This window comes from Ovis canadensis, chromosome 12 (assembly GCF_042477335.2).
Source record: "Ovis canadensis isolate MfBH-ARS-UI-01 breed Bighorn chromosome 12, ARS-UI_OviCan_v2, whole genome shotgun sequence".
NCBI lineage: Eukaryota > Metazoa > Chordata > Mammalia > Artiodactyla > Bovidae > Ovis > Ovis canadensis.
In genome coordinates, this window is record NC_091256.1 from 43151301 (window position 1) to 43166699 (window position 15399).

Consider the following 15399-nt stretch of genomic DNA (forward strand, 5'->3'; position numbering starts at 1 on the left):
AATAAAGAAAGCTTGGCATTATTTTTTAATAAGTTGCTGTATTTGATATGCTAGTATTTTGTTCAGGTGATTTGTATCTATGGTCATGAATGAGATTAGCTCATAATTCTCTTAAGGCCCTCATCAAGTCCCTCTGGATTTACAAAATGAATTGAAAGTGCTTCCTCCCACCTCAGTACTCTGGAAGAGTGTTTATAAAGCACACATAGGTTGGCTATTCTGATCTGCTATTCTCAGTTATACGGTATGATCTTTCAATGAAGTGAAGTGAAGTGGCTCAGTCGTGTCCGACTCTTTGTGACCCCATGGACTGTAGCCTACCAGGCTCCTCCGTCCCTGGGATTCTCCAAGCAGGAATACTGGAGTGGGTTGCCATTTCCTTCTCCAGGAGATCTTCCCAACCCAGGGATCAAACCTGGGTCTCCCGCATTGCAGGCAGACGCTTTAACCACTGAGCTACCAGGGAAGTCTAAGAAGCTTCACATATTTTTTTCTTGGGTGGGGAGATGTTTTGTTGAATTATTAGTATTGGTTTTGCTCCTTTGCTTCGGTTCTCTTTTCCAGGAATTCTATTTACCCATCGATCGAATCTTCTTTGCCTATCCTCAATATTTGTCACTTTCTCTCAAATCATTTTTATTTCATTCTTCATTTCTTTTTTACTTAAATTTCTTTCCTCTTTTAATTTCATGTATTTTTAAAGACTTATCTGTTGTTCAGGTTCATGTTTTAAATGCTATTTCCATTGTATTCCGAATTTTAGGTTTGAAATTATTTTCTTTCAGTAGCTTAAAATATTTTTGTTCAAAGACTTCTGGCTTTTATTGTTTTTATTGAGAAACAATAGCTTTAAACCTTACAGTTTCTTTTTTGAAGGTAACTTTTCTTTTTTGCTCTACTTTAAAGATTTTTCCCTTTGCTTTTGATTTTAGAAATTTTACTGTGGTGTTTCTAGACGCAGATTACTTTTTCTATGCTTTGATGTCTTTCATCAGTTTTGGAAAATGTTGCTTCTCAGCAACACTTTTTTTTTTTTTTTTTTTTTTAGGATTCCAGCTCTTAGAGCTTCACATTGAAGATCTCCTTTATGTTTTTTCCTATATTTGAAATCAGTTTATCTCTCTGTGTGTAATTCTGGCTATTTCCCTCTGATCTCTCCTCTAGATGACTAATTCTATTTTCAGTCATCACTCCCAACAGTTGAGTTCCTAATTTCAGTTATTGCAGTTTTAATTTCTTTTTTGTAGAACTGATCAGCAGCTCAGAATCAGGCATGGATAAGGCAGAAAGATAGATGTTTAAATTTGCTATAACACTGAATGAGAATAATACTGAGGAAAGTGACATATAGATTGGCAAGACAGTAGCTGAAGGACTGAGCCATGGAATTCAAGTTAGATAGGAAACGGAGAGAAGAAAAATGGGAGAAGTCGAGAGGAAGAAAGCAGAAGGTTCGATATAATGGATATCTAGAGAGTGTAAGAAAAAGTGAGAGGCAAAGGAGTAGTGGGAATGAGAGCTACAGGGTTGAGGGTTGAGGTCAGAGACTGAAATGTTTGCATTGAAATGTAATTTTAATAAAGGGAGCTATATTAGTCTGCTTTGTTTCAATAGTAGCCCCAGTTCTCAGGGGTTTTATACATGAAATGTTTAATTCTTGATCACACAGAGTCCAATGCAGATGTTCCTGGCAGGGACTCCTGGGTGATTCTCCACAAAGCAGTGAATTAAAAACTCAGACTTTTAAAATCTAGGGGCTTCTTGAAGTTCCCTGTCTCTCTCATCCAGTTCTCATCTTTGATTGTCGCTGTGCTATATTGACATGTGAAGGAAGATGGGAAGCATGGAGGTTCATGTGAAGTTCTTGAGCACTTCATCCTGGACACATATAACTTCTGCTCATATTCCAGTGTTAAGAAGCATGGCCCCATTTAGTGGCAAGTGAGGCTGGGAAATGTAGTCTCTGTTTAGAAAGCTAGGTTCTTTCCAGCAATAACGCTACATGGTGGCTGGCAGAATTGTAATTGTTTTCAGGACAAGGGAGAAATAATCAAGTAACTGAGAATATGTCAGCAAGTAGGGATGGGGTAGATAACAATTGGATGACAGAAGCATTGAATTGTGTTTCAGGGGAGGAGGAGAACAATCTGGAAATGATAATGTGAATTAGGAAGAATGTAAATTCTACATTCCTTAAGTATATAGGGTAAGAGAAAGAGTACCCTTGGTTTGATAGAAACATGGGGATAATTATATTCTCTGAGGAATGTTTGTTGAAGATGGATCTAGGGTTTTTAATCTTAAGGTATGTTAGAAAGGTTTGAGGTGGTGAAGAGTAATGGAAAACTTAGCCAAGGTTTAAGAAGGATAGAATAGTACAGGGGTGAGACTGTGGGGAGGAAGTAGGCCCCAAAACCTTACATATTGGACCCTGAACAAGTATGGGAGGAATGTATGATGGGATGGAGTTCTTTGCTCAAATAATTATAGTAATGTGGAGGGGGCAGTTGGTGGAACTCGTCTTTTGGTTGCCACCTGGGCAGGTTCTATTTTTTGGAGAATGAAGGTCTCTGATAGATGAGAAAGTTAATTTGGAAGGAGTCATCCTGGTTTTGTTTGACATCTCTGACAAATCTCAGGAATCAAGGCTGTTCACTTCTAGAGAGGCTCAGTCGTGATGGGAGGCCCTCCAGGACAGAAAGCCCCACATAGCGGGGATGGGAGTGAAGTGTGCTGGTCTTAGTAGTAAGGCTTTTCTGCCGTGACCTGCAAAGTGAACAGGCAGAATAACAGGGATTCACTGTGGAGGATGAGACTGACCAGTCACTGAGGATGAAAGAAAGCCAGGAGAGGAGAGTGTGGGGACAGAGAAGCCAAGGTCAATGGGTCAAATGCTGCAAAAAAAAAAACAAGCGAGATGAAGCCTACAGTGTATCCATTTGATTTAGCATGGATATGATGATTGGCCAAAAGCCAAAGGCAGACCCATAAATAATCAAACATTAAATACAATGTGGAGAGAAAATAAAATAGTAATAATTGCATCATCCTACTATAAGCATTACCTTTTCTAACCCCTTTTGTTCTATGTGACAGTGATTTCTTTTTTCATAAATGAATTATAGTAGTCATAGAATTTAACACAGAGGTATTTTTCTCCCCCTGCCTACAGCTGACTGGTTCTGTTTTCCTTAGATAACTTACACATCGATTTAAAATAGAAACACTTTTCTAATTTTTCATGCTAAATTCTATTTAAATCCAAAAATGTCTTACCTTCTTCATAGTATTATTAAAGCTATAGTCATCCCTGCCATGTGTTTCCCACACTATGAAATTTACTTCAACATCTTCAACATAACCATTGTCGTTGTATCTGAAACACAAAACACCAGTTTAGTGTAGAAGAGTTAAGAGCTCCAGATTTTAAGATAGATGTGCTTAGGGTTAAATCCTGTCTTTATCACTAGGCTTTGTGATCCTGCAGAAATTACTTAAAACTCTTGAAGCCTCAATTTTCTTATCTATAAAGTACCTACTGTGTAGGCTTCCTTCAGCTCTCAAAATAAAACTAATAGTAATGAAGCAGAAATTTTTTATGTTTTAAAACAGCTGCAACCATATATTGATGAGGTGAGTGAAAGTGAAAGTCGCTCAGCCATATCTGACTCCTTGTCTGCAGGCCAGAATACTGAAGTGGGTAGCCTTTCCCTTTGCCAGGGGATCTTCCCAACCCAAGGACTGAATCCAGGTCTCCCACATTGCAGGCAGATTCTTTACCAGCTGAGTTACAAGGGAAGCCCAAGAATACTGGAGTGGGTAGTCTACCCCTTCTCCAGATATTCCCGACCCAGGCATCGAATCGGGGTCTCCTGCATTGCAGGTGGATTCTTTATCTACTGAGCTATCAGGGAAGCCCAAGAACAGTCAAAAATCATAAAATCATATTTCTTGTTCCTCCACCCCCACCGTCCTTTTGCTATTCAATTTTAATCACGAATATTATCTTTTTTAATGTTTGCCTTTGTACAATTAAAAATGCTTACATTTCTACCTATATATATATAATAAAAAAGATCTTAACTCTTGAGCAGGCATCGGTTGACACTCTTGAGCAGGCATCGGTTGACACTCATGAAAAGCAAGAAGCTACAGTGTCATCTAGTGGCAATAACAATGAATTGCATAACCCATGCTTTCTGGGTTTATAATGATCTTTGATGTTCTATTCATTTCATTGAGAATACCAGGCAAAAATACTTGCCCATGTAAGCATGGCTTATTTTCATTAAAGTTTGTTAATGTGAGATGTAATACTAATTAAACCCGAGAGACTCATGAATGTTACTACATTTTGTAACTCTTCCCTACAATTTGTAACTTCTCCACTATGGCAGTTCCACTTTTGGAATTGGGAAGGAGAGAGCTCTCTATTGATCCATTAGACATATGTTTACAATCCTGTGTGGTCACTCCAGATAGCTCATTATATTAATCATGTCTTTTACTTTCTGAAAAGTGGTGCTTAATACCTGGGGCCTTGCTTACCTTGGAGGGACTGCCCTTCCCAGGGTTACTTCGTAGAGATGGTAAACCAGGAATGCCTTTCATACACAAACCAACCAACCCAGAACCCTGGACACTGAGGCTTACTGATCTCAGCTCGGATGGTCCTTCCATAGATGTCCAACTCTGGCAGCCCCATAGTCTGTAGCCCACCCAGAACCCACCTCCTTTATGAGTCGTCACACTGGCCCACTCTCCATCCACCTGCTTTAATCACCCCAAGATGAGGTACTAGACAACAAGGAAGCACTTATGCCCAGAGCCCACTGAAATTACTCAAAATAGCCAATTCTAACCTGCTTGCCCTGTCTCTTCCATTCCATCCTACAGAAAACACAGTAAAGACTCTTACCTCTGTTTTCCCCTCACGCCCTCTCTCCTGACGGGTCCTGGTGCTTCCGCATGAGGTCCTACATGATGTGCTGTGCCTCCTATTTCTTGGGATTGTTATTTATAATAAACTTCTTCCTTCATGACAGTCATTTCCATGTCTGTGTGTCTTACCATATCTGATTAAATAAATCTTGAGTAGCCCTAAAACACCCCTAATATCTGCTATTGAACTTCCTGCATCACAGTAGAGCAATTATGTCCCTCTCCTTCTGGGTTGCTTCTGTAGCACCAAATTCTAGTTTGGGATGGGTTGGCATGGGAATTGATAGCAAAGAAGCAGCTGGGGTGACATATTCCCAGCTGAATCATACTTCTAAGGCTTGCTTTATTCTTGTTAATATTTGATAGTGAATCTGTTATTTTACCTATAAAATTCTGCCCAACTTTGTTCCTAAGCCGCTTTCTACAAAGGTAAGGCATTTATTATAATCTAGAGACCTAGACTACATGCTAATTTCCTAGTGACCACCCCTATCTCAAGGCACCCAATTTGCTTCTGGTAAATACCTAATTGAATACTGGGTTATTAACTATGTATTGCTATAATCTAGTTGAACTGGACACTGAGGCGTATTGATCTGACTGTCCCTCTGTAGTTGTTTAGTCACTAAGTTGTGTGACTCTTTTGCTGCCCCATGGACTGGTAGCCTGCTAGGCTCCTCTGTCTATGGGATTTCCCAGTCAAGAATACTGGAGTGGGTTGTCATTTCCTTCTCCAGGGGATCTTCCCCACCCAGGGATTGAACTCAGGTCTCCTGAATTGGCAGATGGATTCTTTACCACTGAGCCACGTGGGAAGCCCATCCCACTGTACTTACCCTCAATATTTGGTTAATTATCTTAGGAGAATTGGAGTCAACAAGCTTTATCAAGTGGTTTCTTGTCACAGAGATACAAAAGGTTACCCCTAGAGAAAAGTACTGCCGCAATAGTCCAAAGTAGTGCTGCTCTAAAAGGCCACTTTCTGACCCCAACCTCTTCCATCTTTCACATCCTCTCACCTGCCCCTTGACCTCTTATGCACCTCCATTCCCCTTATTCCCCTCTGCTTCTCTGCTGCATGGAAGTTCCTTTCTAGCTGCTCTTCCTCTCCCACTCAGCCCAATCTCATGGTTGATCATCTGATCTGCTGTCTCCCACCAGTACCCTGGATACACTCAGTTATTCTTCCCCTCGCATCTAACGTGTAACCTAAACCTTGGATGTTACCTGTGTCTTCTTCAGCTGTGTATGTGATACTTGGGAAGTTCAGTGTGTGTGAGGATTGGACCTACTCATGGTGTCTTACCTCAATTGTGCCTCTGCTGTTGTGCAGCAATCTTTTTACAGGCCCTTAGCCTGCTCCTTTCCATTTTACCCTCAGTGACCTTTGACATTCTCCTGAAGTCCCCTCCTCAACCCCTCCCTTCTCTCAGTTTACAGACGATCCTCCTTTCTACTTCGTGTAAGTAAATCGGGGCTATCAGACATGACCTCTCTCAACTTCTACATTCCGGTCTCCAAACTAGTCATTTTTACTTCTTCCCTCCGAATCTCAGGGGCTTCCCAGATGGCATAACAGTGAAGACTGTGCCTGCCAATGCAGGAGACGCAGGACTCAGGAGGGAATGGCAACTTGCTCCAGCATTCTTGCCTGGAAGATCCCATGGACAGAGGAAGCTGGTGGGCTACAGTCCATGGGGTCGCAAAGAGCTGGACACGACTGACCCACTGAGCACACATGCACCCCAGTCTCAAAGAATGGATTATCCTCTGAGCCTTGCCACCTGGGCCTTTGAGTCTGCTTCCCCAGCTTTCTTCACGGACCTTGCTCCTACAGCTTAGGCGCTTATTTTATTTTAATTAGATGTTTCAAATATACGGAGAATAATGTGAAAATTATTATTTATCATTTCCATCCAGGTTGTGTACTTTACTTATATATAAATGTGTCCAGAAGTCATGTATATTATTGATTTATGGCTTTGAAAATGTACATACATGATATTATACTGTAAGTATCTTTTGGTGACTTTTTTTTCCACTCGGTATTAGATTTTGAGATAAATGCACAGAAATTTCCAGTCTCTTGATCTGTTTTCCTCATTAGTGGGTCCCTCCTGATCTCTCTTCCTTCCCTACCCAACCTGGAATTCACGGCCAATCATTTGATTCCCTCTTACAAGCATCATAGCTGATTCATTTTAACTGCTATTTGGCATTCTGTTGTCTACATAAGGTATTCATCCAAATGTTTGCCATATTTTACCACAATTCTTAAAAATCTGTACTTAAAGACATAAAAAAAACCAAACATTTAAACCACTTTTTTACTTTGTTTAAGATGTCATTTAGTGCAGATTTTTAAAAATTGCCATTGCATCAAAAAATAAAGTACCTAGGAATAAACCCACCTAAGGAGGCAAAAGACCTCTGAAAACTATAAGATACTCATGAAAGAAATCAAAGATGACACAAACAGATGGAAAGCAATATCATGTTCAATATTGGAATAATCGATGTTGTCAAAATGACTATAAGCCCAAGGCAATCTGCAGATTCAATATAATATCTGTCAAGTTACTGATTGCATTTTTTACAGAATCAGAACAAAATTTTTTACAATTTGTATGGAAATACAAAAGCCCCTGAATAGCCAAAGCAATCTTGAGAAAGAAGAACACAGCTGGAGGAATCAGACTCCCTGACTTCAGACTATACTACAAAGTTACAGTAATCAAGACAGTATGATACTGACACAAAAACAGAAATATAGATCAATGGAACAGGATAGAAACCCCAGAAATAAACCAGTTTACCCTATGGCTAATTAATCTATGACAAAGGCAAGAGTATACAACAGAGAAGAGACCATCTCTTCAATAAGTAGTGCTGAGAAAACTAGACAGCTACGTGTAGAATAATGAAATCAGAACATTCTCTAACACCCTACACAAAAGTAAACTCAGGATATATTATAGACCTAAACATAAGACCAGATACCATAACACTGTTAAAGGAAAACATAAGGAGAATATTCTCTGACATAAATCACAGCTGCTGCTGCTGCTGCTAAGTAGCTTCAGTTGTGTCCGACTCTGTGTGACCCCATAGATGGCAGCCCACCAGGCTCCCCTGTCCCTGGGATTCTCCAGGCAAGAACACTGGAGTGGGTTGCCATTTCCTTCTGCAGTGCATGAAAGTGAAAAGTGAAAGAGAAGTCACTCAGTTGTGTCTGACTCTTCGAGACCCCATGGACTGCAGCCTACCAGGCTTCTCCATCCATGGGATTTTCCAGGCAAGAGTACTGGAGTGGGGTGCCATTGCCTTCTCCATAAATCACAGCAATGATCTCTTTTTTTGGTCTACTTCCTAGAGTAATGGAAATAAAAATAAACACATGAGGCCTAATGAAACTTAAAAGCTTTTTTGCACAGCAAAAGAAACCACAGACAAAATGAAAAGATAATCCATAGAAAAGAAGAAAATGAAATTTGCAAATGAAGTGACCAAAGAGGGATTAATCTCCAAAATATGCACAGTCCATGAAAAAAAAAACAATTAAAAAATGGGTGGACGATCTTAAGACATTTCTCCAAAGAAGACAGACATGCAAATGGACAAGAGGCACATGAAAAGATGCTCAACATTGCTAATTATTAGAGAAATAAAAATAAAAACTACAATGAGGTATTCCCTCACAGAGTTCAGAATGGCAGTCCTCAAAATATCTACAAACAATAAATGCTGGAGAGACTGTGGAGAGAAGGGAACCTTCCTACACTGTTGGTAGGAATGTAAATTGGTCCAGTCACTATGGAGAACAGTATGGAGAGTCCCTAAAAAACTAAAAATAGAGCTACCATATGACCCTGCAATCCCACTCCTGAGCATATATCTGGAGAAAATCATGTTCTGAAAGGACACCTGCAACCCAATATTCATTGCAGCACTGTTTGCAATAGCCAGGACATAGAAGCAACCTAAATGCCCTTCGATAGAGTAATAGATTAAAAAAGATGTGGTACATATATGCAGTGGGATATTACTCAGCCGTTAAAAAGAATGAAATAATGCCATTTGCAGCAACATGGAGGGACCTAGAGATTGTCCTACTGAGTGAAGTAAGTCAGACAGAGAAGGAGAAATATTGTATGACATCCCTTATATAGGAATCTAAAAAGAAATGATACAAATGAACTTACAAAACAAACAGACTCACAGACTTAGAGAATGAACTTATGGTTGCTGGGTATAAAGATAGGGGAAAAGGATAGTTAGGGAGTTTGAGATGGACATGTACACACTGCTATATTTTAAAATGGATAACCAACAAGGACCTACTGTATAGCACATGGAACTCTGCTCAATGTTACAGGACAGCCTGGATGGGAGGGGAATTTGGGGGAGAATGGGTACATGTATATGTATGGCTGAGTCCCTTTGCTGTTCACCTGAAACTATCACAACATTGTTTGTTAATTGGCTATACCCCAATGCAAAGTAAAAAGTTAAAAAAACCAGTCATGGAGAAAATAATAAACTAAGAAATTGAGGAAGAGCTATCAGTGAGGTAACAGGAAAAGTAGGAAAATACGACATCCGGAATCCCAATAAGGAAGATATTTTAAGTAGGAGGAAAGGATCAACCGTATCAGTTCTCGTTAATGAGATACAGTAAGATGAGACCTGAGAACTGACCACTGAGTTAGCAATACGGAGCCAGCTGGCCACACTGGCTGGCAATGTCAGTGGAGGGGTGGAGGGTAAAAGCCTGACTGAGAAAGATTTGGGAGAGGATAGGAGAAGAGTTGATGACAATGAGTATAGTAGCTAGAGGAGGAGTGGAGACAAAGAGAAGGTTTCGGGTTTTGTTTTGATTTCAATGAGGGGAAGAACTGCGTATTTGTGTGATGATCTAGTAGGGTAAAGTTGATGATGCAAGAGAAAAGGGCAAATTTCAGAAACAGTGATCTTAATTAGGAAAGGGGGGCAGGGATCCAGTTCACAAATGGAGGCCTTAGATACCCATATACTTTATCTATGGTGATAGGAAGACAGCCAGAGTTAATGGGTACAGATGCTTGAAGACGGATAGATAATAGCCGTAGAAGTTTGTGGAAGATCTCTTCTGACTGATACAGCTTCGACTTATTCACCTTCCTTATTCTTTCCCTCATCACTTTCATCTATCAGTTATCAAGCCCTGCCTGTTATTATCACTGATTTTCTCATAAGTGATCCCTCTTCTTTGTCTTTGTTGCTGTCTCATTTTTTTTTTTTCCTCCCTGTACTACTAAAACAGTTTACTGCCTGGTCTCCTTCCTTAGACTTGGTTCCCTGAAATCTTCTACACATCTCTCAGAGACAGCAAATATTTAATCATGCCACTCTACAATAAGAATGGCTAGAAACCATAAAAGGGAATGCATTTGAATCAGTTCTAATGAGATGGATGAACCTAGAGCTTATTATACAGAGTGAACTAAGTCAGGAAGAGAAAAACAAGTATCATTTATTAACACATGTATATGGAATCTAGAAAGATGGTACTGATGAACCTATTTACAGGGCAACAATGGAGACGCAGACATAGAGAACAGGTGTTTATGGACACGGGCAACAGGGAGGGAGGGAGGAGAGGGTGGGACGAATGGAGACAGTAACATGCAAGCATGTATGCTACCATGTGTAAAACAGACAACCAATGAAAATTTGCTGTATGACTCAGGGAACTCAAACTGGGGCTCTGTAACAACCTAGAGGTATGGGAAGGGGAAGTTAAGGAGGGAAGTTAAAGAGGGAGGGGACACACATGTATACCTATGGCGGATTCACGTTAATGAATGGCAAAGGTAAATACAATATTGTGAAGCAATTTTCCTTCGGTTAAATAAGTTTTTTGGGGAAAAAAAAAAAAAAGAATGGCTAGAAAGCCTTCCATGGTCTGGACTCTACCTAGCTAGTTTCTCAGCCTTTTCTCCTGACACATCATGACTCATTTTGTGCTCCAATAACATTATACCACTTGAACTATGAAATTTCTTCCTCTATCACTTCTGCTTGAAAGGCTTACTCAGTGGAATTCCCTGTTACCTTTCCCACTTCTCCTTTCCTCCATTGCCTTCAGCTAAATATTATCCTTTAAGCCTCAGTGACTCAGCTCTAATGCTCTGGGAACACTTCCCAGTGCCCCTCTCCCTTCCATAGCTGAATTGGATTCTTTTCTTTTCAGTAGCAACAACCCATACTATTCCTTTCTATTTTTCCATTTAGCATATCAGTTCATATCTAATTTATCAGATTCTTGAAAGCAGAAATCCTGTCTTACTCTTCTTTGAATTCCCAGTGCCCAGCACAGTAATTGGTGTAAATTAGGTGTCTAATCACTGATTAAACATGAACTTTGGACATGAACTTTGGCAAACTCTGGGAGATGGGGAGGGAGAGGGAAGCCTAGCATACGTCCATGGGGCATGCTTCCATGACATATGTCCATGGAGTCACAAAGAATTGGACATGACTAAGTGACTGAACAACAACAGGTGTTTAATAATGATGATTTGAGATGATTTGAGACTGGTTCCAAACAGGAAAAGGAGTACATCAAGGCTGTATATTGTCACCCTGCTTATTCAACTTATATGCAGAGTACATCATGAGAAACGCTGGGCTGGATAAAGCACAAGCTGGAATCAAGATTGCTGGGAGAAATATCAGTAACTTCTGATATACAGTTGACACCACCCTTACGGCAGAAAGTGAGGAGGAACTAAAAAGCTTCTTGATGAAAGTGAAAGAGGAGAGTGAAAAAGTTGGCTTAAAGCTCAACATTCAGAAAACTAAGATCATGGCATCTGGTCCCATCACTTCATGGCAAATAGACGGGGAAACAGTGGAAACAGTGGCTGACTTTATTTTTTGGGGCTCCAAAATCACTGCAGGTGGTGACTGTAGCCATAAAATTAAAAGATGCTTACTCCTTGGAAGGAAAGTTATGATCAACCTAGACAGCATATTAAAAAGCAGAGACATTACTTTGCTAACAAAGGTCAGTCTAGTCAAAGCTATGATTTTTCCAGTAGTCATGTATGGATGTGAGAGTTGGACTATAAAAACAGCTGAGGGCCGAAGAATTGATGCTTTTGAACTGTGGTGTTGGAGAAGACTCTTGAGAATCCCTTGGAGGGACCGGTTACAAGGCGATTCAACCAGTCCATCCTAAAGGAGATCAGTCCTGAAGTTTTCTTTGGAAGGACTGATGTTCAAGCTTTGGCCACCTGATGCAAAGAGCTGACTCATTGGAAACGACCCTGATGCTGGGAAAAGATTGAAGCCAGAAGGAGAAGGGGATGACAGAGGATGAGATGGTTGGATGGCATCACCAACTCAATGGACATGAGTTTGGGTAAACTCCGGGAATTGGTGATGGACAGGGAGGCCTGGCGTGCTGCGGTCCATGGTGTCACAAAGAGTCAGACACAAATGAGCAACTGAACTGAACTGAACTGAAGAGTGCATGTCTCTGGGAGAGAACATTAAGGGGGAGGTAGTTCCTAATGGGGAGGGGTGCTGTAGGTTGAGGAGAGGTTTAGAGAGGATAAAGCAAGCGTTAGCTTCTGTCTGCATCCCTGAGAAGAGTTTCAACCCTCTTACCCACTTATGCCTCAGCTTCTAAACTGTAACCTCCCTCATGCATGGACCACAGATCATCCAGTTTTGTATAACTGGCACTGAAAACTCAGTGATGCATATGTTGGGTGCTCAAAACTATTTATTATTAAATACATGATTAATTAGGCTTTTCATAATTTTGAGACTTTCAAAAGTAAGTTAAACTTTTTAGTGAGAATATACTTACAGTTGAACCAAAGGGTGAAATTTTTCTCTGATATTAACTTTCAATGGGCAGCCATATTTGTCCCAATTATACTTTACTCTCTAGAAGAGGAAAAAATGCTTTAGTTATTTTCTATATTTGGCTGATTGACAGAATTATAGTTTTCTTACCAATGGTTTAGATGGTCGATCCCTGAGATATGACCTGTAAAAAAATTTTTTTTGTTACTTAGAATCTTTCCTCTTCCAAAAGCTTAAAAAGTTTAAACCATTACTTTGCTTAGGTAAAGAGGTATCACAAAAAAGTCAAACAGATGACCATAATTACAAAAACTCCTAAAATATGTGGAGGTTAAAAAACACATTTCTAAATAACACATGGATCAAAGATGAACTCTCAAGAGAAGTTTAAAAAATACACTCAACTAAATGAAAATGAAAACACAGCTTATCAAAATTTGTGAGTGAGTGAGTGAAGTTGCTCAGTCATGTCCAGCTCTTTGCGACCCTGTTGTAGCCCATCAGGCTCCTCTGTCTATGGGATTCTCCAGGCAGGAATACTGGAGTGGGTTGCTATTTCCTTCTCCAGGGGATCTTCCCAACCCAGGGATCGAACCCAGATCTCCCACATTGTGGGCAGATGCTTTAACCTCTGAGCCACTGGGGAAGTCAGCAACATCAGTGCCTAGAGGTAAATTTATAGCAATAAATGCACATATCAGAAAAGACTGGTGCTAATAGGAATAAATACAAACTAATCATAAATTACTGATAGTACATTAATATACAAGTCAATGCTTATGTTAGAAAATATTGCTTACTGTTCAATGATGTAAAAAAAATCATGCTGAAGACATTCTTTTTTAGTAAATCTACAAGAAATAAAATACAATGAAGTTGTAATATCATCATTCCTTATTTATTAGCACAAACATTTAATTGTTTAACTCAGTGATTTTTAAACTCAGAAGTATCACAGAATCATCACTTATTGAATTAGAATTTCTGGGATTGGTGTATGGGCCTAGCATTTCTATTTTCACAAACATTTCTGAAGGTGCCAGAATTAGAAATATACTGATTTACCTCTCATATTTGATACATGTGAAAAATTTGTGGAAAATCTATCAAAGTAAAGACAAATTTCTTTGGACTGTTTTATTTTTCACAATTTTTAAAAACACAGTTCTAACTGTTACTAGAGCCTCAGCTGTGCAGGTAAGGACCCATTTTAATGATTCACATAATTTCTAGTTAGGGTTTATACAGACATAAGGCTGTTGTGGTCTATGAAATGATAAGAGTTTTTGGTAAGTTATATTCATTTGATCATTTTTGCTGACTGCTTCCAGTGTAACTCAGAAGGAACCCTGGATACCATTATGTTTATTTTATATAGAAAATTAAAGCCTGGGACCACCTCCCACCCTGAACTCAAATTTGATCCCAAGAGATGCCCTCTTGTATTAACATCTCTCCTGCCAGAAGAATCATGGGCCTCATAGCTCTCCTTTGTGGACTGTGAAAACTTAGGCCCACCACAACCTGAATTCAAGAAATTAAGGTCATTTTTAGAGGTCCAGAACAGTGGGTCATTGACTAAGAGATCTGGAAAAGGACCTGAAATCTGTGTTTTCTGACATGCTCTCCAGGTGATTCTGACGAGCAATCTAGTCTGACGAAAGCTCACTAAACCTTCCCAGAAATAGACGGATGCAAGTTGCTTCGCATCTCACTGAAGAAGGAAATCTACATGTAGTAATACTGCATGCAGGGATACTGGGAACTGATTTTTCGTAACCTGTTGCTTAGAGTGGGCTTCCCTGGTAGCTCAGGTGGTAAAGCGTCTGCCTGCAATGCGGGAGACCTGGGTTTTGATCCCTGGGTCAGGAAATCCTCTGGAGAAGAAAATGGCAACCCACTCCAGTACCCTTGCCTGAAAAATCCAATGGACACAGAAGCCTGGTATGCTATAGTCCATTGGGTTGCAGAGAGTTGGACACGGCTGAGTGACTTTATATATATATATTGCCGAGAGCAGTTATTCTCAAATTTTAATGCCCCTACTAATCTGGAAATTTAGTTACAATAGAGATTCTGGTTCAGCAGCGAAACCTGAGGTTCTGCTTTTCTAGTAAGTTCCCAGGTGATGCCGGTGCTGCTCCATAGATTATACTCTGAGGAGAAGGATGTAGACCATTCCAGAAACAAGATGCTTTAGGCTTTATAATCAGTTAGCTTTTGTGTTTTCTGGAAAAGGGTTTATGGGAGATGCAACTCCTTGCTAAATGAGATGGGAATATTTAATTATCTATCTGGCAACTAACCATGACAATTCAGTACTCAGAAGATTATTAGAATGACGGATGAATAGACTTTTGTTTTGGATAAGAACATATCACTTTATAAATAGATTTAGATAAGTGTCAGTGTCACTCCACCCTCACCATAACCACAGGAAAGGAACTGCAATAGGCTTCTGTCTCCATTTTACATTCTGACTCAGCTGCTTAATTTTTGTGTACACCGACCTTTATTCTCTCCCATGTAGAAGAAAGGACTGTGGGTGACACAAGTCCCAGAGTGCTTCACTGCGAACCGCAATAAAGTCAATAAAAGCCA

At 39.9% G+C, this 15399-nt stretch overlaps 1 protein-coding gene across 1 annotated transcript in view; it reads right to left on the bottom strand.

Moving 5' to 3' along the window:
• The window catches only part of CATSPERE (catsper channel auxiliary subunit epsilon), a 152645-nt gene that overhangs the window by 25790 nt on the left and 111456 nt on the right, over positions 1-15399 (bottom strand). The window contains exons 15-18 of the mRNA XM_069545510.1: positions 13599-13649; positions 12949-12982; positions 12800-12879; positions 3277-3376 (exon numbers count right to left, since the gene is read on the bottom strand). Coding sequence (XP_069401611.1) covers positions 3277-3376; positions 12800-12879; positions 12949-12982; positions 13599-13649 — 265 coding nt within the window. The remainder of the gene's footprint in view (positions 1-3276; positions 3377-12799; positions 12880-12948; positions 12983-13598; positions 13650-15399) is intronic.